Source organism: Diadema antillarum, unplaced genomic scaffold (genome assembly GCF_040938485.1).
Source record: "Diadema antillarum isolate AM-2024a unplaced genomic scaffold, OU_Dant_1.0 scf00000025, whole genome shotgun sequence".
NCBI classification, from domain to species: Eukaryota; Metazoa; Echinodermata; class Echinoidea; order Diadematoida; family Diadematidae; genus Diadema; species Diadema antillarum.
In genome coordinates this window covers 297,506-320,000 of record NW_027270914.1, presented here as the reverse complement: position 1 = coordinate 320,000, position 22,495 = coordinate 297,506, and the positions used below count along the sequence as shown (strand labels likewise).

Genomic DNA, 22,495 nt, shown 5'->3' with positions numbered 1-22,495 from the left:
ATTCAAAATGAAATCCTTATGAGTGTGAAAACATACTATATGGTATAGTACGAAATGTTAACGTGGCAACAATATGTAGGCAAGACAAGTCTCGCAAATACATGTATGACAAATATTGCATATTGCGAAAGCAATGTCCCGGGGTTACTTTAATACTAGAGTACACAGTCAGTCTAGACAATCTAGTATCTAAACGACTGTAGTGTTGTCACTGACACTGACACTGGCCCACCACTGCACTGGTACTGTGACTCTAACTAGCTAGACAAGAATAAATCTACGTGTAAAGTTTACACCAATAAGCTCAAATTTACATAAATTTACACTTTTTTCATGTACAAAGCTGTTTGCCCCAACACACAACGTATAGAGTGTAATATAGCCCCAGGGCCTAAATTAGGCCTACTTGATCTTTTTTATTTTGCATAGTAGTTGGTGGTAAACAGATATGTCGACGGCAAACACAAAATCCAGTGTCTGGGACTACCTTTGCTACTGCGCTCACAAGAAAGCCAACATACGACCGATCCGCCTAATTAAACATTACTTGGGGAATTAATTTACTTCTTATTCTCATCATGGCTTGGTGTCAAACTTACCTGTTTCCAAATCCTTTTGTCAAGTGATTTGTGCAGTTTACAGCCGCACAATATGGCATTCTAATGCCTCGCTCAGGGTCTCGGAACGTCAGAAAAACACGGTACAACATGCAGTCACTGTACGTGGATAGCGTCTGCTGGGATTTGCACGCAAAAAAGTTCCGCTAAGCAAAATGGCGGACGTCACGTGACAATGAGTCGAGCGACGGCGACAAAACGGGTGGCGAGTGATTCTTCTATGTGTAAGAGTTCTGTGCTCGTACTACAGTATTTCGCCATTCAGAATATTGACGCCCTCAACGTCGAAAACTGGTATACTTAAGGTGGTTTAGTCCTTTGCCTTCGATAAAGGCGGCGACTTCGTCGCCGGGGAGTCCAGTTGGCAAATGGTCTGGAAACCAGACTACAGTCAGGGTCTGGAGGTTGTCGTTGAGTCATCTTTTCCTGTATCGTGTGCACGCAGCAGCTGTCTATCTGCAACAGAAGTCTTAGTACAAAATGGATTCGTCCATACCTGGTGGCCAACATAAAGACTAATTTTCCAAGGGAAAATTGAATAATTACAACTCAATGTGGTGATCTGAACTATCTTTGTAAACTTCTTCATGCTAAAAAGTATCTCAAAGGGTTTATAATTCACGTGTGATTTTTATCTGTAGCATCTTACTGTCCCCCTTGCAAAAATCGAATAGACTATTTGTAATATGAGTCAAACAGGTGTATGTTTATTCCGATGCGCACTGCTTTATTTCAATTGTTTTCTTGAAAAGACCTGACCAGGTATGTGTGTAAATAGTGTGAGATAGTTTCAGGATCAAAACAGATGAATTTAGATGTTGTCGATGAATATGTGGACGAAAAGTGTTGAACCTTTATCGGGGTATTTTTAGATTCCTTTATGATAATAATCTCCCGTGAAACGCAGTAATGAAACCCGACACATGACCACCGTATGACCCTATTAAGTGATTGAGTGACGTTGCTTGCCATTGGTCGCTTACATATGCTAATTTTGTTTACCCCAGTTATTGTCCAATCAGCTTCTTTGTCATTGAAATTACCCTATTATACATCGGAGCCTCGGAACCTGACGGTGAGTGAAATCCCGAATATTATTTTCTGATAAATTTTAGGGGTTAAACGCACGACGACAGGTCTCTCCGGCCTATCGTCCCCAATTTAAAGCATAATTCCTTGAAAAGTACATGAATCGGTGCAGTTTTTAATACATGATTTCCGTAGGGCGGATTTTAATCTTTCCGTTGCACTTAGGCTCTAGGCTGTACGAGGCCTGTACAGCAAGATATGGAGCTCTAAAATCATGTAGTATCTAACGCAAGAGTCGTTCCTGTAGCAGAAAACGAGTCAGAACATTGTTAGACGAGAAAGAAAAGCGAGATTCAGCTCTCATAATGTCCTAATAAATATGGTTCGGTAACTGAGCAAATTTTCACACATCCCCGTGTGGTGACTCTATATTTTCGGTACTCGTTTGAACCAGTTTTACTGCCATAAAATTGAGAAGACTGGCATTTTCTAGATTCTCGGTGTTTCCTTGTCGGCGCCACTGGCACTGTTCGTACCGTGCACGTACTCTACATGGCCACAGCATAGCCGCCCCTGCTGCACAGAGTGCACGGTGCGGTATTCTTTCACACACGTACACACTGCGTCTCCATACCCTGACGTTAGTGGTACAGCAGCCGTGAAACAGCGGCAAGCAGCCTGCTGTGAGCCCATGCTGCTGCATCGCTGCTCGCTGCATGCTCGTACGGTGTACGGCGGATCGCCAGCCCCGCTGGGCTGCTGAACGAAGGGAGCTTGGATGCGAAGCAATTATCTGAAGCTTATTAATTTGAAGTAGCTCATTTAGCACTTTTAATTTTACACAATGCAGAGTGACAAGTCAGATATTTATCAGTAATAATATCACATGGGGGATCTAAGCTGTAATTTCCAGTAGATGATAGAAAATGGTTCAACTCCATTCGTCTGCACCAGGTAAAGTTAGAGTCTAACATTTAGTAACAAAATTCATAATCATACTATAGACTGATCCTATTTCTTGCATGCGCAAATTGCAGAGCCTCTTCTTCTTCCGTTTAGTGCAGCTTCATGATTGAAGATTACGCACTGTAACAAGTTGGTGTGTGAGAGTGTGCAGCCGTATGTGTGCTCCACCAGTCAAATTCCACAAGTAGTTATTTACAAAATATATACACGGAGTGCAAGTAAAATCCATAATTTCATGTAATGAGCTGCAGTTACGTCTCCCTCAAGAAGGACTTGAATGCCTCGAGGGAGGGTGAGTCATCTGGGTCTGCTGGTAGGTGGGTCCAGTCTCTGGCAGTTCTGGGGAAGAAGGATGAGAACCAAGAAAGTAATCTTCTTCTGTGTTAGTGTTCTCAAAATAGGCTATCATTTGCTGCCGGAACTGGTAAATTGGGGGTTCAGGCAAGGCCTAAACACAATGTAGTTATTGTAGGCTTGTCGTTGGGTTTTCAGTCACTATTCTACAGGAGTTCCTTTAAAAAAAAAGTATTAACATGTTCTTACTTCTGGACGTGGAACATTTGAATGTATACATAGATGAGTGGAAAGAATCATTTTGGCACAGACTTATTGAGACACTACCGGTACATAGTTTCTATAGGACCTATTGCACTGCAGTTACTAATTGCAAAGCAGCCATTTATTTATTTATTTATTTTTTATGTTAACTGGCAAATTTACTAACTCGCACTCCAGTCACAAATTTATTTTGATCTTGTCCTTGATCATCACATGATATATTTTTATGATTTAGACTCTACCATTTATAGGGTTCGAAGAGGAAAAAAAATAGTTAAAATGCATCGTGACAGACGGGCTACATTGTACCAAGTCACCCTGTATTCAGCTAGAGGCTAAAAAAAGGAAAACAAACAGGAAATGAAAAAAACAACGAATTCACTGTACATACTGGTAAAGTGGTATCTCGTCATTATGTTCTGACAGAGAATAAGCTTCTTTTATTTGGGATTTTGCCAGTTACTCTATACACAGTGTATTTCAATCTTGATCACCCCAAAAGTACAGTGTAGGCCTATTTGCTTTGAAAACCTTAATTTTGATGTTGAAATTTTTGCAGTCGTGCATGCATGATGCATGCAATAAGATGCAATTACATGTAATTTCCCAGTAGCGGAACTCAAGATCTATAAGATTTTTTTTTTCCTGTACGGTAGTAATTTAAGTTCTACCCCTAAATATATGTGGCCCAAATCACAAAGGGAATACAGATAATGCAAAGTGTTTAAGAAGAATGTATTGCTTCCGTATTGTTTTACTATATTTTTCACAATCTTTGGAGTAGGAGATCCTCAAGACTATGATATGGAGTAGAACTTTTGTGCAGTGTTTGTGATTCAAAGTCTGGTAGATATCATTCAGACATATTATAGATTGTACCTTTGCAGTCTTGTGATCAACGTCCCAATCTATGTTTTAAAGTGTGCCATATAATCATCTTACACATACAACCTGTAGTGCTTGTGTTAAAGGGATCATAGTTTTGGTTGAGGCCTATAACTTCAGGTTTCTAACAGTTTTTGTTGAGATAATGAGAGACCTCATATAAAATATGAAAGGGCATGTAATTCCTTGAAGATGTTTGATGAAAATTGGTTCTGAAATGGCTGAGATATCCAAAACAGAGGAATTCTAATAAAAGGGGGGACCCACCTTTTATTACAATTGCTGTGTTTTACTTTGTTTTTGGGTGTTTCATCCATTCCAAAACTGATTTTCATCAAATAAACTTTGAATTCTTCTTAGAATGGTATGCTTTGTACTATTTTATAAGTGTTTTCTTGGTATCTTGCAAAAAGTTAAAAGCCCAATTCTCATCTCCACCAACACTGTACCATCCCTTTAAAGGGGAAAAAAATGATACACCCCATGTTATGTTCTTTATTGTTTATTGAGCACTGTTTTCAAACAACAGCTTGCATCTATTTGCAGAATTTAGAAAATGTTGCCTATAAATAAGAGAAAAAAAAATCAGTTCAGTACTGCAGTCATCTTCACAAACGGTTCAGTTTGTGAAAGATCAGTGTAAACTGTCCAATTAATTGACAGGACTTGTTTTTTTTTCAGTGGTATGTATGTTAAAGGTACTACAAGTACTACTAGCAGAAATAGTAAAATTGAGTATCTGGAATCCAAACAAAATCAAACAAGAGCACTAACAAAATCACTTTCAATTTGCATTTTAAAAGTTGTGTTGTTATTTAGTATCACAAACATTTCCGGTTCTCCACTTTTGTGGACATACACTGTACTATGAAGAAGTGAAAAAGGATGTTAATTTTGGTAATTTTCAATACTGCTGTCATAGAGGACCTACTGTAAAAGTGGATATTTTCGCGCGACTAATTTTTCGCGCTTCGCCGAGTAAGAAGAGTTTCGCGTGTTTTTAATGCCGCGGAATCAAGACATCACGTACAGGAGCATTAATATTATGGCAAGCAAAAATATTCGCGTGCTTTTATTTTCGCGCTAGTTTCTGGTGGCGCGAAATGCGCGAAAATTTCCTCTTTTACAGTATTGTCCTTTTCAATAGTAATTTTAGACCTCAACTATATATTGGCAATATGATACAGATTAAAAGAGTAAATGAGAAAATGTAAGGTGTAGAAAATTGCATAAATACGCTGCTGCAAGAGTACACAAATAATTCACTTTGCAGAGCCTCTGTGTCACGTTGATATTTTGTTGAATCTTGAAAGGTGGCAATTGCTTTTTTTTATGTTATGTACTGTATTGATTATGTACTGTATTGATGGATGCAGAGTAATACCCAGGCACATGTGAATTTGTGTTTCTTTGTTGTTGTCTTTTCTCCTGTTTTGAATTGCTTTGTATCCAGAAGTTGTCATTGATAATTAATCATAAATTATGTTTTTCTCATGATGCAGTACAACGCGACGAAAAAGTGCAGACAAATTCAATGTATGATTCATGGTATCAAGCAGGCGTCAGAGTCAAGGAGCCACAATGCAGCAGAGAGCAGTCGGTTGAAACCCGTCGCGGGGCGTAATGGCGTACAAGGTGAGACTTTCAGAGGGTGTGATCTTTTGATCTAACAGTGGATTTGATGTAAATTGATATTATTTAATCAGTTTGAAGACAAGTCCTTATCCTGATTAAAAAAATAATGATATTGGAAAAAATAATTAAAAATAATCTCAAGCAGTACATTGTAAGTGTCTCAATATTGTCATTTGTAGCGTTTTGCTTTCATAGTGAATCTCATGACTTTAAAAATACTAAACAGAACATGTTATTGATGTGGGTATGAAGATGTATGAAAGCAAAATGATCCCCCCCCCCCCTTGCTTGGCTGTAGTGCATTGGCCAAGTGCCAAGCAGTCGTATAGATTCAGCAGATTTGTTATGCTGCTATTAAAACCCTCTTCAATTTTTACGAGGTTGGCATCCCTGGATCCACACTTTCACACAGAAAAAAAACCCTTTTGATTCATTTCACTTCTGGAACAGAGAATTTCTTAGGAAAGTTGACTCAGCCAAGTCTGTTCTAAGTGCTTTGTAGTGCACACCAGGATGACAATTGACCCTTTGCATACCAGACAGATTGCTGCTCTATGGCATGTAGATAGTTTGTTTTTATTGATGGTGCAAATTATGACTTTTGCTAGAATTGTAGAGTAATTAGTAACATATAAATATTTTTCTTTTGCAAATGAGGTGTTTACTTTTTTTCATTCTGAATGTTTGCATCTATTTATCGATTGTGAATTATGATAACTATACTTGCAAAATCAATACGAGGCCCAGTTTGTGGTATAATATTAAAGGCTTTATTTACCATTTGCAGATGAAATAAAAAGCCAGCCTTAGTGCTTCGAAATGATTCTAAAATGTGAGTTAGGGATAGAAACAACGAGTATAAAAAGTTATTCAGTTTAAAGGGTGTGTACAGTTCTGGTTGAGGTGAGGATTTTCAGAAACGAGATGTCAAAGTGCATGCAATTCTAAGGGGTATCAAAAGTTTATTTGATGAAAATCAGTTTTGAAATGGCTGAGATACCTAAAAACAAGGTGAATCAAAGAGATCCTATAAAAGGTGTGGCCTGTCGCCTTTTATTATTATCACATTTTTGGATTTGAATCTCAGCCATTTGAAAACCAATTTTCATCAAATAAACGTTGAGTCCTTCTTAAAATTACATGCTCTTTCATATTTCATAAGAGGTTTCTCATTATCTCACTTAGGAATGTTCAAAACATGACAATGTCAATTATTGTTCAATTAACAAAATACAAACAATGTAATAAAATTCTCTCTAGACTAAACCGTCTACAGTTATGGTTTAGTGAGAAAAATAGTGATGTACAATGTACGATTTCCTTACATTTTAGGCTGTATTGCAAAGCTTTTGTATGGAAGGATGTTTTGTGATACAACTAACCTACACATATTCATCAAATGTGATAACTCGAACATTTCCTAAATCACTGTTCACTATGGTAAAGAGTACCTTAAAGGACAGGTTCACCTTCATAAACATAAGGATTGAGAAAATGCAACAATATTAGTAGAACACATCAGTGAAAGTTTGAGGAAAATTGGACAATCGATGCAAAAGTTATGAATTTTTTAAATTTTTGTGTTGGAACCGCTGGATGAGGAGACTACTACAGCTTGTGAGTCATATGCGTACAACAGGATAAAGAAAATATAAAGAAAATTCAACATAATTTCACTTTTTTCGCATAATAAAAGAGCACTTGACTTGTCTCTTTCTAAAAGCAGGGGGAATAATATTACCCCTAACATATGTCGGTAACGAGTCAAGGGAATATGTACTTTTTTCAAAAGATGGAATTTTGTGAAATTCTCTTTATATTTTCCTTATATTGTTGTACGCATGTGACATCTAAGTTATTCATACACTGCAGTAGTCTTCTCATCCAGCGGTTACTACACAAAAACTTCAAAAATTCATAACTTTTGAACGGGTTGTCCGATTTTCCTCAAACTTTCAATGACGTGTTCTCCTAATATTGCTACATTCTCTCAATCCTTATGTTTATGAGGGTAAACTTGTCCTTTAAATATGGAAGTTACTTACTTAGTAGTACAAAAGTGTGTTACAGGAGATGTTAACCATATGATACCTCTTGTTCTTTTTAGCCCTTCCCAGACCTGGACGATGGGCGATGTCTTGTGGACGTCATAGAGTAAGTAGTGCACACTAGTTACATTGTATGTACATATGTACAGTGGACTCCCGTCTTTATATAACAGAGTCCTCAGGGACTGGTATTTTTCTTTCGTTATACCGAGGAGGTTTAAGAGATGGAGTTCCAACTGGCTGTAATTATTCAAACAGCTGCCATTTTTCTATTGATGCACAAAAGAATTCCACAGGTGCACTTGTGCCTTTGATGATCAGGGTTCCATGATGCCCTCTTTTTGAGCAATCTGAAGATTCATTTTAAACTCTTAACATTATATCATCTATATTCTGCTTGTTTATTTGTCAAATAGAATGAATGTTCTCTTAATGATAAAGCATATGAAACAAAAGTAAATCCCGTCCAAGATTATGTGCAAAAATGTAAACCTGAGCTGTATGTCGTGAAAATATTTGAAACTGTACTCTCACTACAAAGCCAATTTTATTATCTTTCCGATCGCTTCCGACAAATGAAACTGATATGGTATAATTTTTGAATATAGTTCTTTATTCATTTATATGTTAGATTAGTGTAAAGTCATGTAAAAATGAGTAATTTTGATTTTCATTTCATCAATTTTTGTACAATTCTTATTCACACATCCCCGTGCTTGTACTATTAATGTTCCACTTGTTTTCATAGAAGGGACGGCGTAAAGCAATTACCATCATAAAGACATAAGATATCTTCCTTTGAGAGTGAGGAGTCATGATGCAATGCCACATGAATCAATTGTCTTCCTATCTGTGAGGCAGCTCCAGTTTAGCACATACTTCAAATATTTCTGAGTGGCGGCATGAAACATGGGATCAAAGGGAATGAGACTGTTGTTACTCCATTTCTCAAACCTCCTTGGTTTACAGTGCACTCCTGTTGTAACGAACACGGTTATAACAAATTTCAGGTTACCACAAAGTAAAAATTCAGGCTGCAACATTATCTCCTCTTTGTTTTTTATTGTTTATTTTTTCATTTACTGGGTATAACAAAATTTTGATGTAATGACAGAAGACTGCCTGTCGCGAGGACTTCGTTTTAATAGGAGTCCACTGTATCAAAACTTTGTTCAACCAAACAAGAAGAGAAGAAAACAACATGGAGCTGATAATGTTGCAGCCTGAATCTCGATTTCATTGTAACCGGAATTCTGTAATAACCGTATAATGGGAGTGCACTGTACACACGCCTGACTGTACATCAAGTTTAAGCATTAACCCCTTGAGGACGAGACTCGAGTATACTCGGGCAGGGGTCTATGGGAAATGCGTGCTGTAGCAGAATTAGTCTGTCCTTAAGGGAGAGTCGAGTCCAAATACAAGTTAGTCTGATAAGAAAGAGTAAAATGTTACGAGTTCGACGGTATAAATTTGACTGAAATCGGATAAAGAAATAAGGAAGTTATGACATTTTGAAGTTTTGCGATTCTAGGGGGGAAACAGTTCTTGAACAGTCAATATATGAATGCAAATGGAGAAGTGAGCATGTCATTCCCTCACAACTTGCCTTATAGTTTGTACATAAAAATGTGAAATTTCCAGTTTTTCGTTCAAACGCAATTATGCCCGAGGCTCAAATCCTCGTATATCTATTAAACTTATCACTGTTGTGAAGTTATTCAACCAAGATTAATGTCATGTTTCAGACTTCAATGACAGAACCAATGGATTTTTAGCTCACCTGAGCCGAAGGCTCAAGTGAGCTATTGCGATCGTTCTTCGTCCGGCGTCTGTCGTGCGTCGTCAATCTTGCGTAAACTTTTTACATTTTCATCTTGAAAACCCCAAGACCGATTATCACCAAACTTGGCAGGTAGCATCCCTAGGGGGTGAGGATCTCAACTTGTTAAAATGGGCACCATGCCCCAACCAGGGGGGCCCAACCCCCCCCCCCCAAATTAAGTAATCTTTAAAAATCTTCTCTAGAGCCAGAAGTGATAGAGCTAAGTTAATACTACATGTATGAGTTAGTACATTGATGACTGTATTTTCAAGTTTGTTCATGGCGGAATCAGGGGTGCCCCCCTTGGGACCCAGGGGAGGGGGTGGGGAGGGGTCCTAATTGTGCCTAAATTGTACATTTTCATCTTCTTCTTGAGAACCCCATGACCGATTTTCACCAAACTTGGCAGGTAGTATCCCTAAGGGGTTAGGATCTCAATTTTTTAAATTGGCACCATGTTCCACCCAGGGGGCCCCCATCGGGCCCAAACCCCCCAAAATTAAGGAATCTTTAAAAATCTTCTCTAGAATCAGAAGTGATAGAGCTAAGATAATACTATGAGTGAGTACATTAATGACTTTAGTTTCAAGTTTGTTCATAGCAGATCAGGGGTGCCCCTCTTTGGAGCAGGGGAAGAGATGGGAAGGGGCCCTAATTGGGCCAAAATTGTACATTTTCATCTTCTTAAAAACCTTATGATGGATTTTCATCAAATTTGTCAGGTAGCATCCCTAGGGGGTTAGGATCTCAATTTATTAAAATGGGCACCATACCCCACCCAGGAGGCCCCAATCCCTCAATATTAAGAAATCTTAAAAAAAAAATTGGCCCTTATTGTACATTTTCATCTTCTACTTGAGCATGCCTGGTCAAATTTTGGTAGAGCTGTGAATAATTTAGATCAGTGACTGCGTGAAAGGTGAACTTGCGATGCTCAGGTGAGAGCAAGACTCCCAGGTCTCTTGTCATTTTTTTTTTTTTTTTTTTTGTACATGATCAAGGGAAAATTGTGAGGGTGTGACATGTTTACTCACTCATTTGCTTATATATCCACTGTACAAGAACTGTTTTGCAGAAATTAGCAAAGCTTCAAAATGTCATAACTTGATTATTTTTCACCCGATTTCAGTCAAATTTATACCGTTGAACTCGTAAGATTCTACTCTTTTTTATCAGACTAACTTATGTTGGACCGGATTTCCTCTTTAACGGGTTAAAGGACAAGTTCACCTTCATAAACATAAGGATTGAGAGAATGTAGCAATATTAATAGAACACATCATTGAAAGTTTGAGGAAAATCAGACAATCCGTTCAAAAGTTATGAATTTTTGAAGTTTTTGTGCAGTACCCGCTGGATGAGAAGACTACTGCAGTGTATGAATAACTTAGATGTCACATGCGTACAACAATATAAGGAAAATATAAAGAGAATTTCACAAAATTCCATCTTTTGAAAAAAGTACACATTCCCCTGACTCGTTACCGATAAATGTTATGGGTAATATTATTCCCCCTGCCTTTAGAAAGAGGCAAGTCAATTGCTCTTTTATTATGCGAAAAAAGTGAAAATATGTTGAATTTTCTTTTATATTTTCTTTATACTGTTGTACGCATATGACTCACAAGCTGTAGTAGTCTCCTCATCCAGCGGTTCCAACACAAAAATTTAAAAAAATCATAACTTTTGCATCGATTGTCCAATTTTCCTCAAACTTTCACTGATGTGTTCTACTAATATTGTTGCATTTTCTCAATCCTTATGTTTATGAAGGTGAACTAGTCCTTTAAACACACAACGGCATGGGGAGACCATGTAGTGGGAAGTTTCGCCTGACTCTTATTGTTCAGATAGTCCCAGTAACAAATTTTCATGTCAGCTTCAATCTGTACACACACAAGTCGCATAAATCAAGGGGAGTCAAATATTTAACCCATTCAGGATGGACTGATTTTGCTACAAACACACATTTCCTATGGACACCTGCCTGCCCGAGTATACTTGGGACTCCTCAATAGGTAAAAAACAAGTAGCATTGCTTTGATGCACATGTACAGTGTGTATTTTGCTGATGGCAGTTCTATTCAAGCAGGCCTAGAAGTGCACAAACCTGCTTAAACCAATTGAAAAATCACCAAATGCCACAATACAATGAAAGCTTCACTTCTGTGATTCCATTCCTCTCACATGAAGCTTGCATTGTGTGGTGACTGTACATAAAGCGATGCTCCCTATGGCATTTGTGCATAAGTTTCTGTCACTTTAGCTATTGTAGCTAATATCATTTGAAAGGAAAATAATCATAAATTTGTCATGAAATTTATATTACAATAGCAAAGATTAGAATTTTCCTTACAACTGTGCTTATTGCTTGTCCAGCATTTTAACAAAAAAAAAAGAATCACAATTTTACATGGATTTGAAAAAACAATGTTTTCTCCAAGCATACCTACGTACATGGTACGTTGCAGTCTCTGAATAGTGTAGAACACAGGTAGTTTACACCGTGGTGGATAAAGAGTTTGAGAAAACTTGAGGTACACTCTCCCATCATAAACTTGGATGGTAGATGTCCCTTGGGGAGTTGAAGGTCATCACAATGCCAGTGGTCACAGACAGCATGGGTCAACAAACTTTAAGGGCCCAATGTTAAGTTTTTACGGCGCGTTTCAATTATGGCTCATAACTTTTGATCCCTTGGTCTGTTTGTGACCAAACTTGGATGGTAAATGTCCCTTGGGGAGTTGAAGGTCACCCCAAGGTCAAAGGTCATAGGCAGGTCAATGAACTTCTGGGAGTTAGAAAAACATTAATTTCTTCTACGCAAATGGGTGACATAATTTGGCACTTGCCTTGTTAGTAACTCTTGCTTGCATACTGATTTTAATGTAATGATTATTGTCCCCGCCGAACGAGTTCGAGCAGGGGACTATGAAACGGGCTCCGTACGTGTGTGTGTCCGTCTGTCCGTCCGTGCGTCCGTGTGTGATCAAAATGTTCAAAATGCTACTCCTTCGCCATTTCTAACCCGATTTTGATTCTGTTTGCTTTATATGATAGCACTACATGGGAGCTTTGAAACTTCTATACAGAATTTCAGTTGTGACCTTTGACCTTGACCTTTGACCTATATTGTACATTTTGCTTCAAAATGCTACTCCTTCGCCATTTCTAACCCGATTTTGATTCCGTTTGCTTTATATGATGGCACTAGGTGAGGGCTTCAAAATTTTTACACAGAATTTTGACCTTTGACTTCTTTGACCTTTGACCTTGATTTTTGACCTATATTGTACATTGCCTACAAAATGCTACTTCTTCGCCATTTCTAACCCGATTTTGATTCTGTTTGCTTTATGTGATGGCACTAGGTGAGGGCTTCAAAACTGCTACACAGAATTTTGACCTTTGACTTCTTTGACCTTTGACCTTGATTTTTGACATTGTACATTTTGCTACAAAATGCTACTCCTTCGCCATTTCTAACCCGATTTCAATTCCGTTTGCTTTAAGTGATGGCACTAGGTGAGGGCTTCAAAACTTCTACACAGAATTTTGACCTTTGACTTCTTTGACCTTTGACCTTGATTTTTGACCTGTATTGTACATTTTGCTACCAAATGCTACTCCTTCGCCATTTCTAACCCAATTTCGATTCCGTTTCCTTTATGTGATGGCACTAGGTGAGGGCTTCAAAACTTCTACACAGAATTTTGACCTTTGACTTCTTTGACCTTTGACCTTGATTTTTTTACCTATATTGTACATTGGCTACAAAATGCTACTCCTTCGCCATTTCTAACCCGATTTCGATTCCGTTTGCTTTATGTGATGGCACTAGGTGAGGGCTTCAAAACTTCTACATAGAATTTTGACCTTTGACTTCTTTGACCTTTGACCTTGATCTTTTTACCTATATTGTACATTTTGCTACTAAATGCTACTTCCGGCGGGGACATATATTACGCACCGCGTGATTTCTACTTTTCCTTGTTACTACCGGTATTTATCTCTATGAAATTGTATGATCTGAAAAGTCTTATTATGAATGTACGATTTGTTTTGTTCTTGCTTTTCAGCGACCCAGATGCCTTGACCTCATTTCTAACCAACAATCAAGAGCTCGGGCTCGATAGTACTGATCTAGATGTGAGTTGATGCTCTACTCCATTATTCCAACAAAGATTTCAAGAGAACTCTATATAGCCCTCAAGAATCTTTGATAGAAAGAGTTCTGTGACAAAGCAAACAAGTACATCATGGTTTCATCGCAGTCAGACAAGGGACTGCAGAAAGTTCTTGACCTTCATTTCTTTAATTCATATTAAAAATGACATGTAGGAAGATTTGTTTGTGCCAGTAACCAGGAGTAATGCACGTTATGTAGGTGTCTGAACTATACATGACAATGCAGTATGTTTGCACACTTAACCACATGAAATGTGTTCTATCTCATTGCAGTGCATGCTAGCTATAACAAAGTCCTTGGGATTGATGGTTTTCTTGATCAAATATCAAAATTTTGTTAAATTTTGTTAATATAGTGTATGAAGATGATATACTGTATATACGCTTAGATGATAATTCAGGGACCTGAATTTTTATAATTTTAAAGATGATTATGGTAACCATGTTCATTAACGGGAGTGCACTGTATAGGGTTCCCTTTTCTTACACACAAAATGTCTCGGTTTTCCTTTAGTAAAGTGAGAAGTCTGTTCCCATTTCGTTTAATTTCAGTTTTGATCATGAAGTCAAAATATTTTCTTATTCATCATTTATGTTATAGTGACTTACCTGCTTTTGTCTTTTTTGTGTGTGGTTTCATATGTAGGAGTTCTCTAGGTACCAGCTACAGCCATCACATCATGGGAGTAGCCAGTATGCCCCTGGGCCCAACATCGGTGGGTCCGCCATGCACCAGGAAACACCGTCTTCAGTCCTCATGCGACTGGAAAACATCTCGCCACCACCGATGCAAAATTCCACGGTACTTGGTCTTCTGGGAGATCGTCCCTTCACACCAACTAGCCACACAACAAGGAGTAATCAGCCAGCTGCAGCCAACCGGCCAATCATTGACCTTGGCTTCGGGGAGCAGGAAGGTGGGGAGATTAAGGAGATCTTCCCAGACTTTCTTAGCTCATCGGCACGTTCAAACCAAGAGGCGTTTCTGGATGGTGAAGACCTAATTGAAAAGCTAAGTTCAAAAGGAAATGTGGCAGGAGCAGCAGGAAATGCCCCAGCCGCTGGTGGGAAGGATGACTTTTCAAGTATCTTTTCATTTGAGGATGATGAGAAGTCCATTCAGGCCATTCCACCCAGCTCCCTAAGTACCGGAAATGTGCAGGATGTCATTCAGCAGAGTCTGTTATTGTCGGGTGTCGGGGATCTGTCCAGTGATATGCCTGAAGAAGAAGCAGACGCAGATGTGAAGGTGGTTGAACAGAGCAGGGCCTCAGAAAAACCTCCCCAGAGTGCAGTTGCTTCTCAACACAGTCTTGCCATATCTCATAGTATGCCAATAAGCTCCAATAGTGTAGTCCAGGCCCCTGTCGTCCAAGGTACTGTACAAGATGGGCAGAGAATGCCCAGTAGAAGCATTCCACAAGTTGCAGTTGTTCGACCACAAACTCAGCCACAAGCACCGTCACAAACTCAACTCCCCGGTAATCAGGCTGTCATGGGGTCTCAGGGACAAGTTGTTTCTTCTCAGTTTATGCAAGCGCCAAGCAAGGTCATGGCCAGTGGACAGCAGGGCTTGGCCCCAATGCAGCAAGCGTTTGTGTATGCCAACAAGGCCCCACTGAGTATCCACCAAAAGCCTGGAATGGCGGGACCGACTGGTACAAAGCAACCGTCTGCCCCCGCACAGGGAATTCGTATCATGTTGGCTCCACAGACGGGAGGGAACATCGCCACAATTGGTGGCAGTGCTGCTGGAGGTACCATTCAGCTGAATCAAGGGCAACCGAGTGCAGCAGGTCAGCAGACTGTTGTATTACAGAACATCCAAGGAGCAGTTCAGCCAGGGCCGGCCTCCTCAGTGCCTGTCCTCCAGCCTGTCATTACCATCGGTGCCACCCAGGGGAGCTTGATATTCATGACAAGACCCACCACAGTCCTGGCACCCCAACAAATCCAGCAGCTTCAGACAACGGGCTCGGGCCTTGCCACCATTCAAATGCCCAACCAGGCAATTGGGTCTGTTGTGCCACCGGGAACAATTGCTGTCAACCAGCAGGCTGGGGGAAAGCAAACCCTCCCAGTTGTGCAGTTGCTTCAGTCTGGTGTAACTGGCGGGAAGGCTATACAGACGATCACTTTGCCACAGGGATATGTCACAGGAGGACAGACTATAGTCATTCAGAATCCACAGCAGGCACCTAGTGTTCTGCCCATTGCCCAGAGCCAAGCAAGAATAGTCCAAGCAGGAACTGGGCAGGTCAACTTTGTTCAAACTCAAGCTCAGGGTGCAGTTGGGAAAGTGCAAGCTACTCCGCAACTGATCCAGCCAAAAGTGGTGAGTGCAGCTCAGTCATATACGAAGGGATTACCTGCCCAACCTCAAAGCATTGCTCCTATGGGAACTCGAGCCAAGGAAATTGCTGCAAGTCTAAACACAAAAATTGATAACACAGCAGTTTCATCACCAGCTCAATTATCAGCAGCCCAGCAAGGAACAATGGCACAACAAACTAGTGGTACTGCTTTGCAAATTCAGTCGAAACCTGTTCATGTTTATATACAGGATGGGGGACATGAGAGCACTCAAGCAGCAGCTAAGTCGGTTGCAGCTACTACAACAAAAACCAAGCCTGTCCAAACATTCCATCATAAGCTCTATGGCAAGATATCCACAGTTCATCCCGAAACCAAAACGTCAACTCAGTCTGGAACACCAGTCAGCCAAGTGCCAAATGTGACAAGTTCTCTGATCTTGACTCAGACACCATCAGTGTCACAGACGATACTCCACAAGATAAAACCACAGGCAGGCGAGGCTACCCAGCTCAGTCTTCCTCAAACAGGTCACATCCAGAGCAGTGTGCATATGACATCATCACAAGCTCAACCCATATATGTTGAACAGAAGTCACCACCAGCAACTACCACTGTGACACCAAGTAACTTCAATGCCAAAGGCTTGCCAAAGCAGACCCAGCCCTTGCCAGGAGATAATGGAAGTGTTCCTGCCTCAGTTCAACAAGTCAACCTGGCGCAAAGTCAACAAGACAACACCACTTCCCCTGTATTTCTTTCTGAATCAACAACTTCTGTTACTCAAAATGCAAACTCTGTACCTGCCAAGCTGAGGATCGGAGGTACGCAACTAAAAAAGCAGAACCTGTATGGATCCCAAGGAGTCCGTCCCAATACTACAGCTACTGTTAGTGCTAATACCTATCAAGCTCAATTCCTGCGGTCGCTGCAGCCAAAGGTCGCCCCACAAAGTCAAACATCTTCAGCCCTCAGCAGTTTACTGACTACAACATGCACAAGCAGTGTTGCAACCAGTGATGTGGCAGTGACTGTTACTTCTCAGGCCAGACAAGAGGCAAATCCAGTAGGAAGTGGCTCAAATGTTAACCAGACCCAAACTACTACTTCATTCACACAAAATCAAAGAAGTGACCACTCGAAGCCAGCCGCAACCGTGGCCCAGAATACTCAACTGATAAGTGCATTAGAGATCAAAGCTAAGCAAATGCAAGAACAGGGACTACAATCTCTAACCAGTTCTCAGCCGATGGTGAGTGCCCTTGAACTGAAGGCTCAGATGTTGCCCAAACAGGGAACCAATCTCAACCAGTCACAACTTGTTCAACAGACTCGCCCGATGTTGAGTGCCCTCCAGATCAAGAATGCTGTGGAGTTGCAAGGCCAGGGCATGGCCATGTCCAATTCTGCCTCTGGTCAGCCAATGATCAGTGCACTACAGCTTCAGCCACAGCTACAGCAGCATGCTGTCACAGGGTCAAATGCACAAACAAGGCCAATGCTTAGTGCCCTGGAGCTGCAACAGTTACAGAGGCAAGGTACTCCTGTGAATGCAGCTACTGATGTGGCAAGATTGACTCAGCTTCTACAGATTCAACAGAAACAGAAAGGGGCTAAACCAGTGGCAAATCTGCTTCAGGAACCAGCCTTTGCCAATGCACCCCAGTCCCAACCTGCAGCCAATCATGTTCAGATGGCTAGTCATCTGAGTGGTGGACAACCTATGACAAGTCCCCAGGCTGCTCAGATTCCAAGACCCCCAAGTGCTGGTCAGCCTTTACCTAGTCCCCAGGGCAGTCAAAATCGCCGGCCTGGGAGTGTTGGGCAACCAATACCAAGCCCCCAATCTAACCAAGTGTCACGTCCTCCAAGTGTCAGCCAGTCCTTGCCAAGTCCACAAGGAGTTCCATATCAACCCTTGCCTAGCCCCCAAAGTGTTTCTTCACAGCCTGTACAGAGCCCCCAGAGTGTATCCTCTCAAATGACACCAAGTCCACAATCAAGGCAAGGTCCTATGATGAGTCCACCAAGTGCACATCTGCAGATGATGCAGCCTGTTCAAGGAAAGTCATTTCCACCAACACAGCAGGCTGGGGTTGTTGGACAGTCTTTGCAGCAGAGTCAAGTTCTCCAGTCATCTTCCGAGATGATGCCACAACTACTGCAGGCGTTTGATCTGCTGAAACGGGCTCAAGGTGCCCAAGCTAAGGGGGAGGCTGGGGCTCCTGAACAGGCTCACTACATGCAGAAGTTCAATATTCTATTGCAGAAGCATCCAGAACTGAAAAGACAGTTGCAGCATCTGAAGCAAAAGCAGCAGATGGCAAAGCAGCAAAACCTTTTACATCAGCAACAGATGGGATTGTCCATGCCAGCAACATCATTTAAGCAGGCAGCACAAGCTGTAATATATAATCAGCAGCAACTCCAGCAGCAACAGAAAGCCCTTTCTGCAAGTGCCGGCCAGGCCCAGCTTGTTGCATCTTCTATCTTGCAAGCAACTCAAATGATATCAGCAAGTGCATCCCATCTGGGTGGTCAAGCCTCTGGTACTGTCCCATCCACTATGCCATCATTTATCAGGCCTGGAGGAAATGGCCAATCTGCCACTGTTTCACAAGATGTCACAAATCCAGCTCTTGCCCAGAGTCAATTCACAGCTCATCAGAATTTAGTGCAAGCTAAAAATCCAAACTACACACCAAATGTGAACATGCAGACAGCAAACCTTAGCCAGAAAGATGGACTCCCTCCCAATATTTCGTCTCAAGGATTGCTTACCTCAAATCAGCGGCCATCATTTCATATGCCTTTGAAGAGGAAAACCCCACCTCCAAGTACAGCAATGCCACCTCCGCCCCCACCCTCTGGTCCCCCGCCCAATGTCTCCATCTTGCCTTCTTCAAAGCAGTCGGCTCTCGGGACCCCACCTGCAATAACTAAAGAGAAAGATGTCTTTGAATTTGAGGATGATGAACCAGAGCCCCCCAAACTGGAAAGTAAATTTAGCTTGAAGCATGCAGGGAGCCGAGCAGTCTCCGGCACAGTTCACCACCAACCTGCCCCCATGCAGCAGGGACACCAACAGTCACTTCAGCCACCTCAGCTGTCTCAGAACCAGTCGTCCTTCCAGGTCTCACAATCTGGACCACAACCATTTCAAGGGGTGCCAAACACCAGCGTCCCTTTCCAAGGGTCACAAGTGGGACAGACCCCGTCAAAGCTGGGCCAGACATCCATGCAGACTCAGTCCTCGTCATCACAGGCGAGTCAAATCACACAGGGATCTCCAGTGGTATCTTCACCTTCACCAGTCCCAAGCCAGGGTGCTCCGTCGTCTCACATTCAGGCTGGCTCCTCGAACCCGGCAGAGCTTCATCAGATGATTGCTGCTAAGGTCAGTGCAGCTCAAGCAGCCGCTCCAACTCAAGGGGGGAAATCCAGCCAGCCAGGGTCGCAACGGACACAGTCTGGGGCAGGAACTCGCACTGGTCGCGCACCTGCTGCTGGCACACAGTATGCGCATACGTCGGTGTCGGTGGGCCGAGCGACGGCAGCGGGGCAGAGTCAAGAAAGCAACTTGGCAAGCAGGAGACTGCAGCAGCTGCAGCTGAGTAGCAGCATGAGTGGCAGACAGCAGGTAAGGGTCAAAAGTCAAACATGATGAAGACATGCATGCCATTTATCATTCACCCTTGTGCATACATCCAAAGAGATCAGATGCAATTATTATTACCTGGAGATTACTCTGTGTGGGATGGGAGAAGGCATTGTTATCTGTTCTGCTTCTAAAATTGCTGTATTTATCGTAGGTTTGAACATTTCTCGAATTTACCCATTTTATGTGAAGATTGCAGATCTTCAAATCATGATTTTCTAGATTACCTCAGAGTTTTTCTACACACACACACACACACGAAATCATTGATTTATTAATTACAATTAACTTTCATTAGGTAGCTGTTTTCACAATATGTGTTCAACTTTCAATATAATTTTCTCGTTAAATATATAAGATAATGATTCAATCCCTAGAGACTGCTGCCTACTATGATGATTGCTGGTATTTGACAAAAAGTGCAACTCATTTACATCATCTCAATATTGTATGCCTAATTCTGAATAGCTCATTGCTGTTTACCCCGTTGACAATAGTCCCGAGTATACTCGAGCAGGGGTCTATGGGAAATGCGTGTTGTAGCAAAATCAGCCTGTCCCCAATGGGTTAAAGGTACTGTTTACCATTTGGAGGAGTGGTTTAAAAGAATTTCTGAGATATCACATATGATACACATGTGTAGGTTAGTTGTGTCACAAAACTTCCTGCCATATAACAATTTTGAAATAAAACCTAAAATAAAAGGAGATCTCACTACTTTTCTCAATGAACCATAGATGGTTTAGTCTGGAAACATGTTTATTAGAACTATGTTTCACATTTTGTATTATATTTAACAGTAATTAACATAGATTGTACTGATGCAACTTATTACATTGGTTTCTATCCCTAACTCACATATTTCAACTATTTTGAAGCACTGAAGTTGGGTTTTTGTTTCATCTGCAAGTGGTAAATAAAGCCTTTAGAACATTGCTTGAAGCTACAATTCATGAGAACAAGACTGCACAGTTAAGTATGAATGCCTGGTTATCTATACTCTACAGTTACCATTCTATGAGAGGTTAATTAGTGATAATCTATTCCTCTTGTACAGAAATCCCCAACGGCACACCAGATCAGTCGTAAGTCTCAGGAGAGTCTTCACAGTGTCAAGGGCTTCATCAGGCAGCTAGAGGCCATCCACAACCGCACCCCTAAGCAGGAGGCCATGAGGCTGCAGCTGCTGGACCTCCAGGACAAGCTTAATGCCGCCGCCCACGCCAGCCTCAACAGCCATGCTGCCCGGTCCAGTGCTGCTGCTGCTGCTGCTGCTTCAACTGCTGGCAGCGGGGCTGTGTCAAGCGTTGCTGGCGGTAACGTGGGCGTGTCTGCAACTCCCCAAGCAGCAGCAGTGGCCCAGACTACCCCGAGTGCCGAGGCTGTTCCGGTGCCAACAGCTGCCAGTGCAAGTCTGGTAAGTGTGCCCCCCTGAATCCAAGTCACTGTCAAACATGCATCCCACATGACATAAAGTCTACTGTGCAAGTGGATGTTGAAAGGTCATGGTGAAGTTTTCGAAGGTGTTTCTCCAACTATGGAGTAAATATGCCTAATATTAAGTTAGGTATGTGGTTGAGAATCATTTGTGTAAAAAAGGGAAAATTAGATGTGGAAGATGACTGCAAAATTATGAAATTTTATGGTTCCATATGTTGTATTACATTAGAATAGTCCTTTTGCAGATGGATTCACAGATGTTTTGAATAAGAAATTGTGAAAGATTATAGACCCTATCGGAGCATATTAAATGATTGTGTTGTGTCTTAATAGGTTATACCTGCCAACTGTTCAGTTTTAATCTGATTATTCAGATTTTTCACTGAAAGAAAACACATTATTTTCAGTGTGTTCTGATTCTTTTTGGAGATATCTGTAGTAGTAAAGTATATGAAATTTATGAAAGTTCAGATTTTTGAATAATTTTTCTTAGTTTGTTCAGATTTACTCAGTCTCAGGGTTGGCAGGTATGTATAGGTGTGCTTAGCGAAGAGTAATCGTTGGGCACCAGCCCAAGAAGCTGCAATGATTGCTAAACAAGCGTTGAAGGCAGACTCTACAGGAGATGTATGGTGAAGGGTCAAAGTGTAAGGGTCAAAATTGAAGTTTAGAGTTAAATTTTTTTTTTCATGTAGAAGCTTTAGCGCAGTAGACAAATATTTTGTCCAACATTCATCCTAATTGGAGTGTGGATAAGTAATGTGATGGAGTGAAAGTATCAGGTTTGAGGAAATGTATCTCATTAGTTTGATTAGCAAGGAATGTAGAGCTGATTATAAATATAGGTTGTGATATTGACTTTAATTCTCAGTATCAGTTGTAGCCAGATTTTCCCAGTAGATGCTAAATTGCAGTCATTCTTCTTTTCACAGCCATCAAGAGAATTTGTTTTTTATTATGTTATCTGTGCCATTTTTTTTTAATCTGTGAATTAAAGGGACTGTACAGTACTGGTTGAGGTGGGGATCCATGTTTTGAACATTCCTAAGTGAGACAATGAGAAACCTCTTATGAAATATGAAAGAGCATGGCATTTTAAGAAGGATTCAACATTTATTCGATGAAAATTGGTTTTCAAATGGCTGAGATATCCCAAAAAGTGATAATAATAAAAGGCGACAGGCCACGCCTTATATTAGGATCTCTTTGTTTCACCTTGTTTTTGGATATCTCAGCCATTTCAAAACCGATTTTCATCAAATAAACTTTTGATACCCCTTTGAATTGCTTTGACATCTCATAGAGTGGTTTCTGAATATCTCACAAAACGTTA

General features: G+C 40.9%; 1 protein-coding gene across 1 annotated transcript in view; it reads left to right on the top strand.

Moving 5' to 3' along the window:
- The first annotated feature begins 1,661 nt into the window (after positions 1 to 1,661).
- The window catches only part of LOC139733870 (uncharacterized), a 32,297-nt gene continuing 11,463 nt past the window's right edge, over positions 1,662 to 22,495 (top strand). Inside the window, exons 1-6 of the mRNA XM_071644674.1 lie at positions 1,662 to 1,692; positions 5,558 to 5,690; positions 7,798 to 7,844; positions 13,643 to 13,712; positions 14,398 to 19,704; positions 20,780 to 21,139. Coding sequence (XP_071500775.1) covers positions 5,679 to 5,690; positions 7,798 to 7,844; positions 13,643 to 13,712; positions 14,398 to 19,704; positions 20,780 to 21,139 — 5,796 coding nt within the window. The 5' untranslated portion in view covers positions 1,662 to 1,692; positions 5,558 to 5,678. The remainder of the gene's footprint in view (positions 1,693 to 5,557; positions 5,691 to 7,797; positions 7,845 to 13,642; positions 13,713 to 14,397; positions 19,705 to 20,779; positions 21,140 to 22,495) is intronic.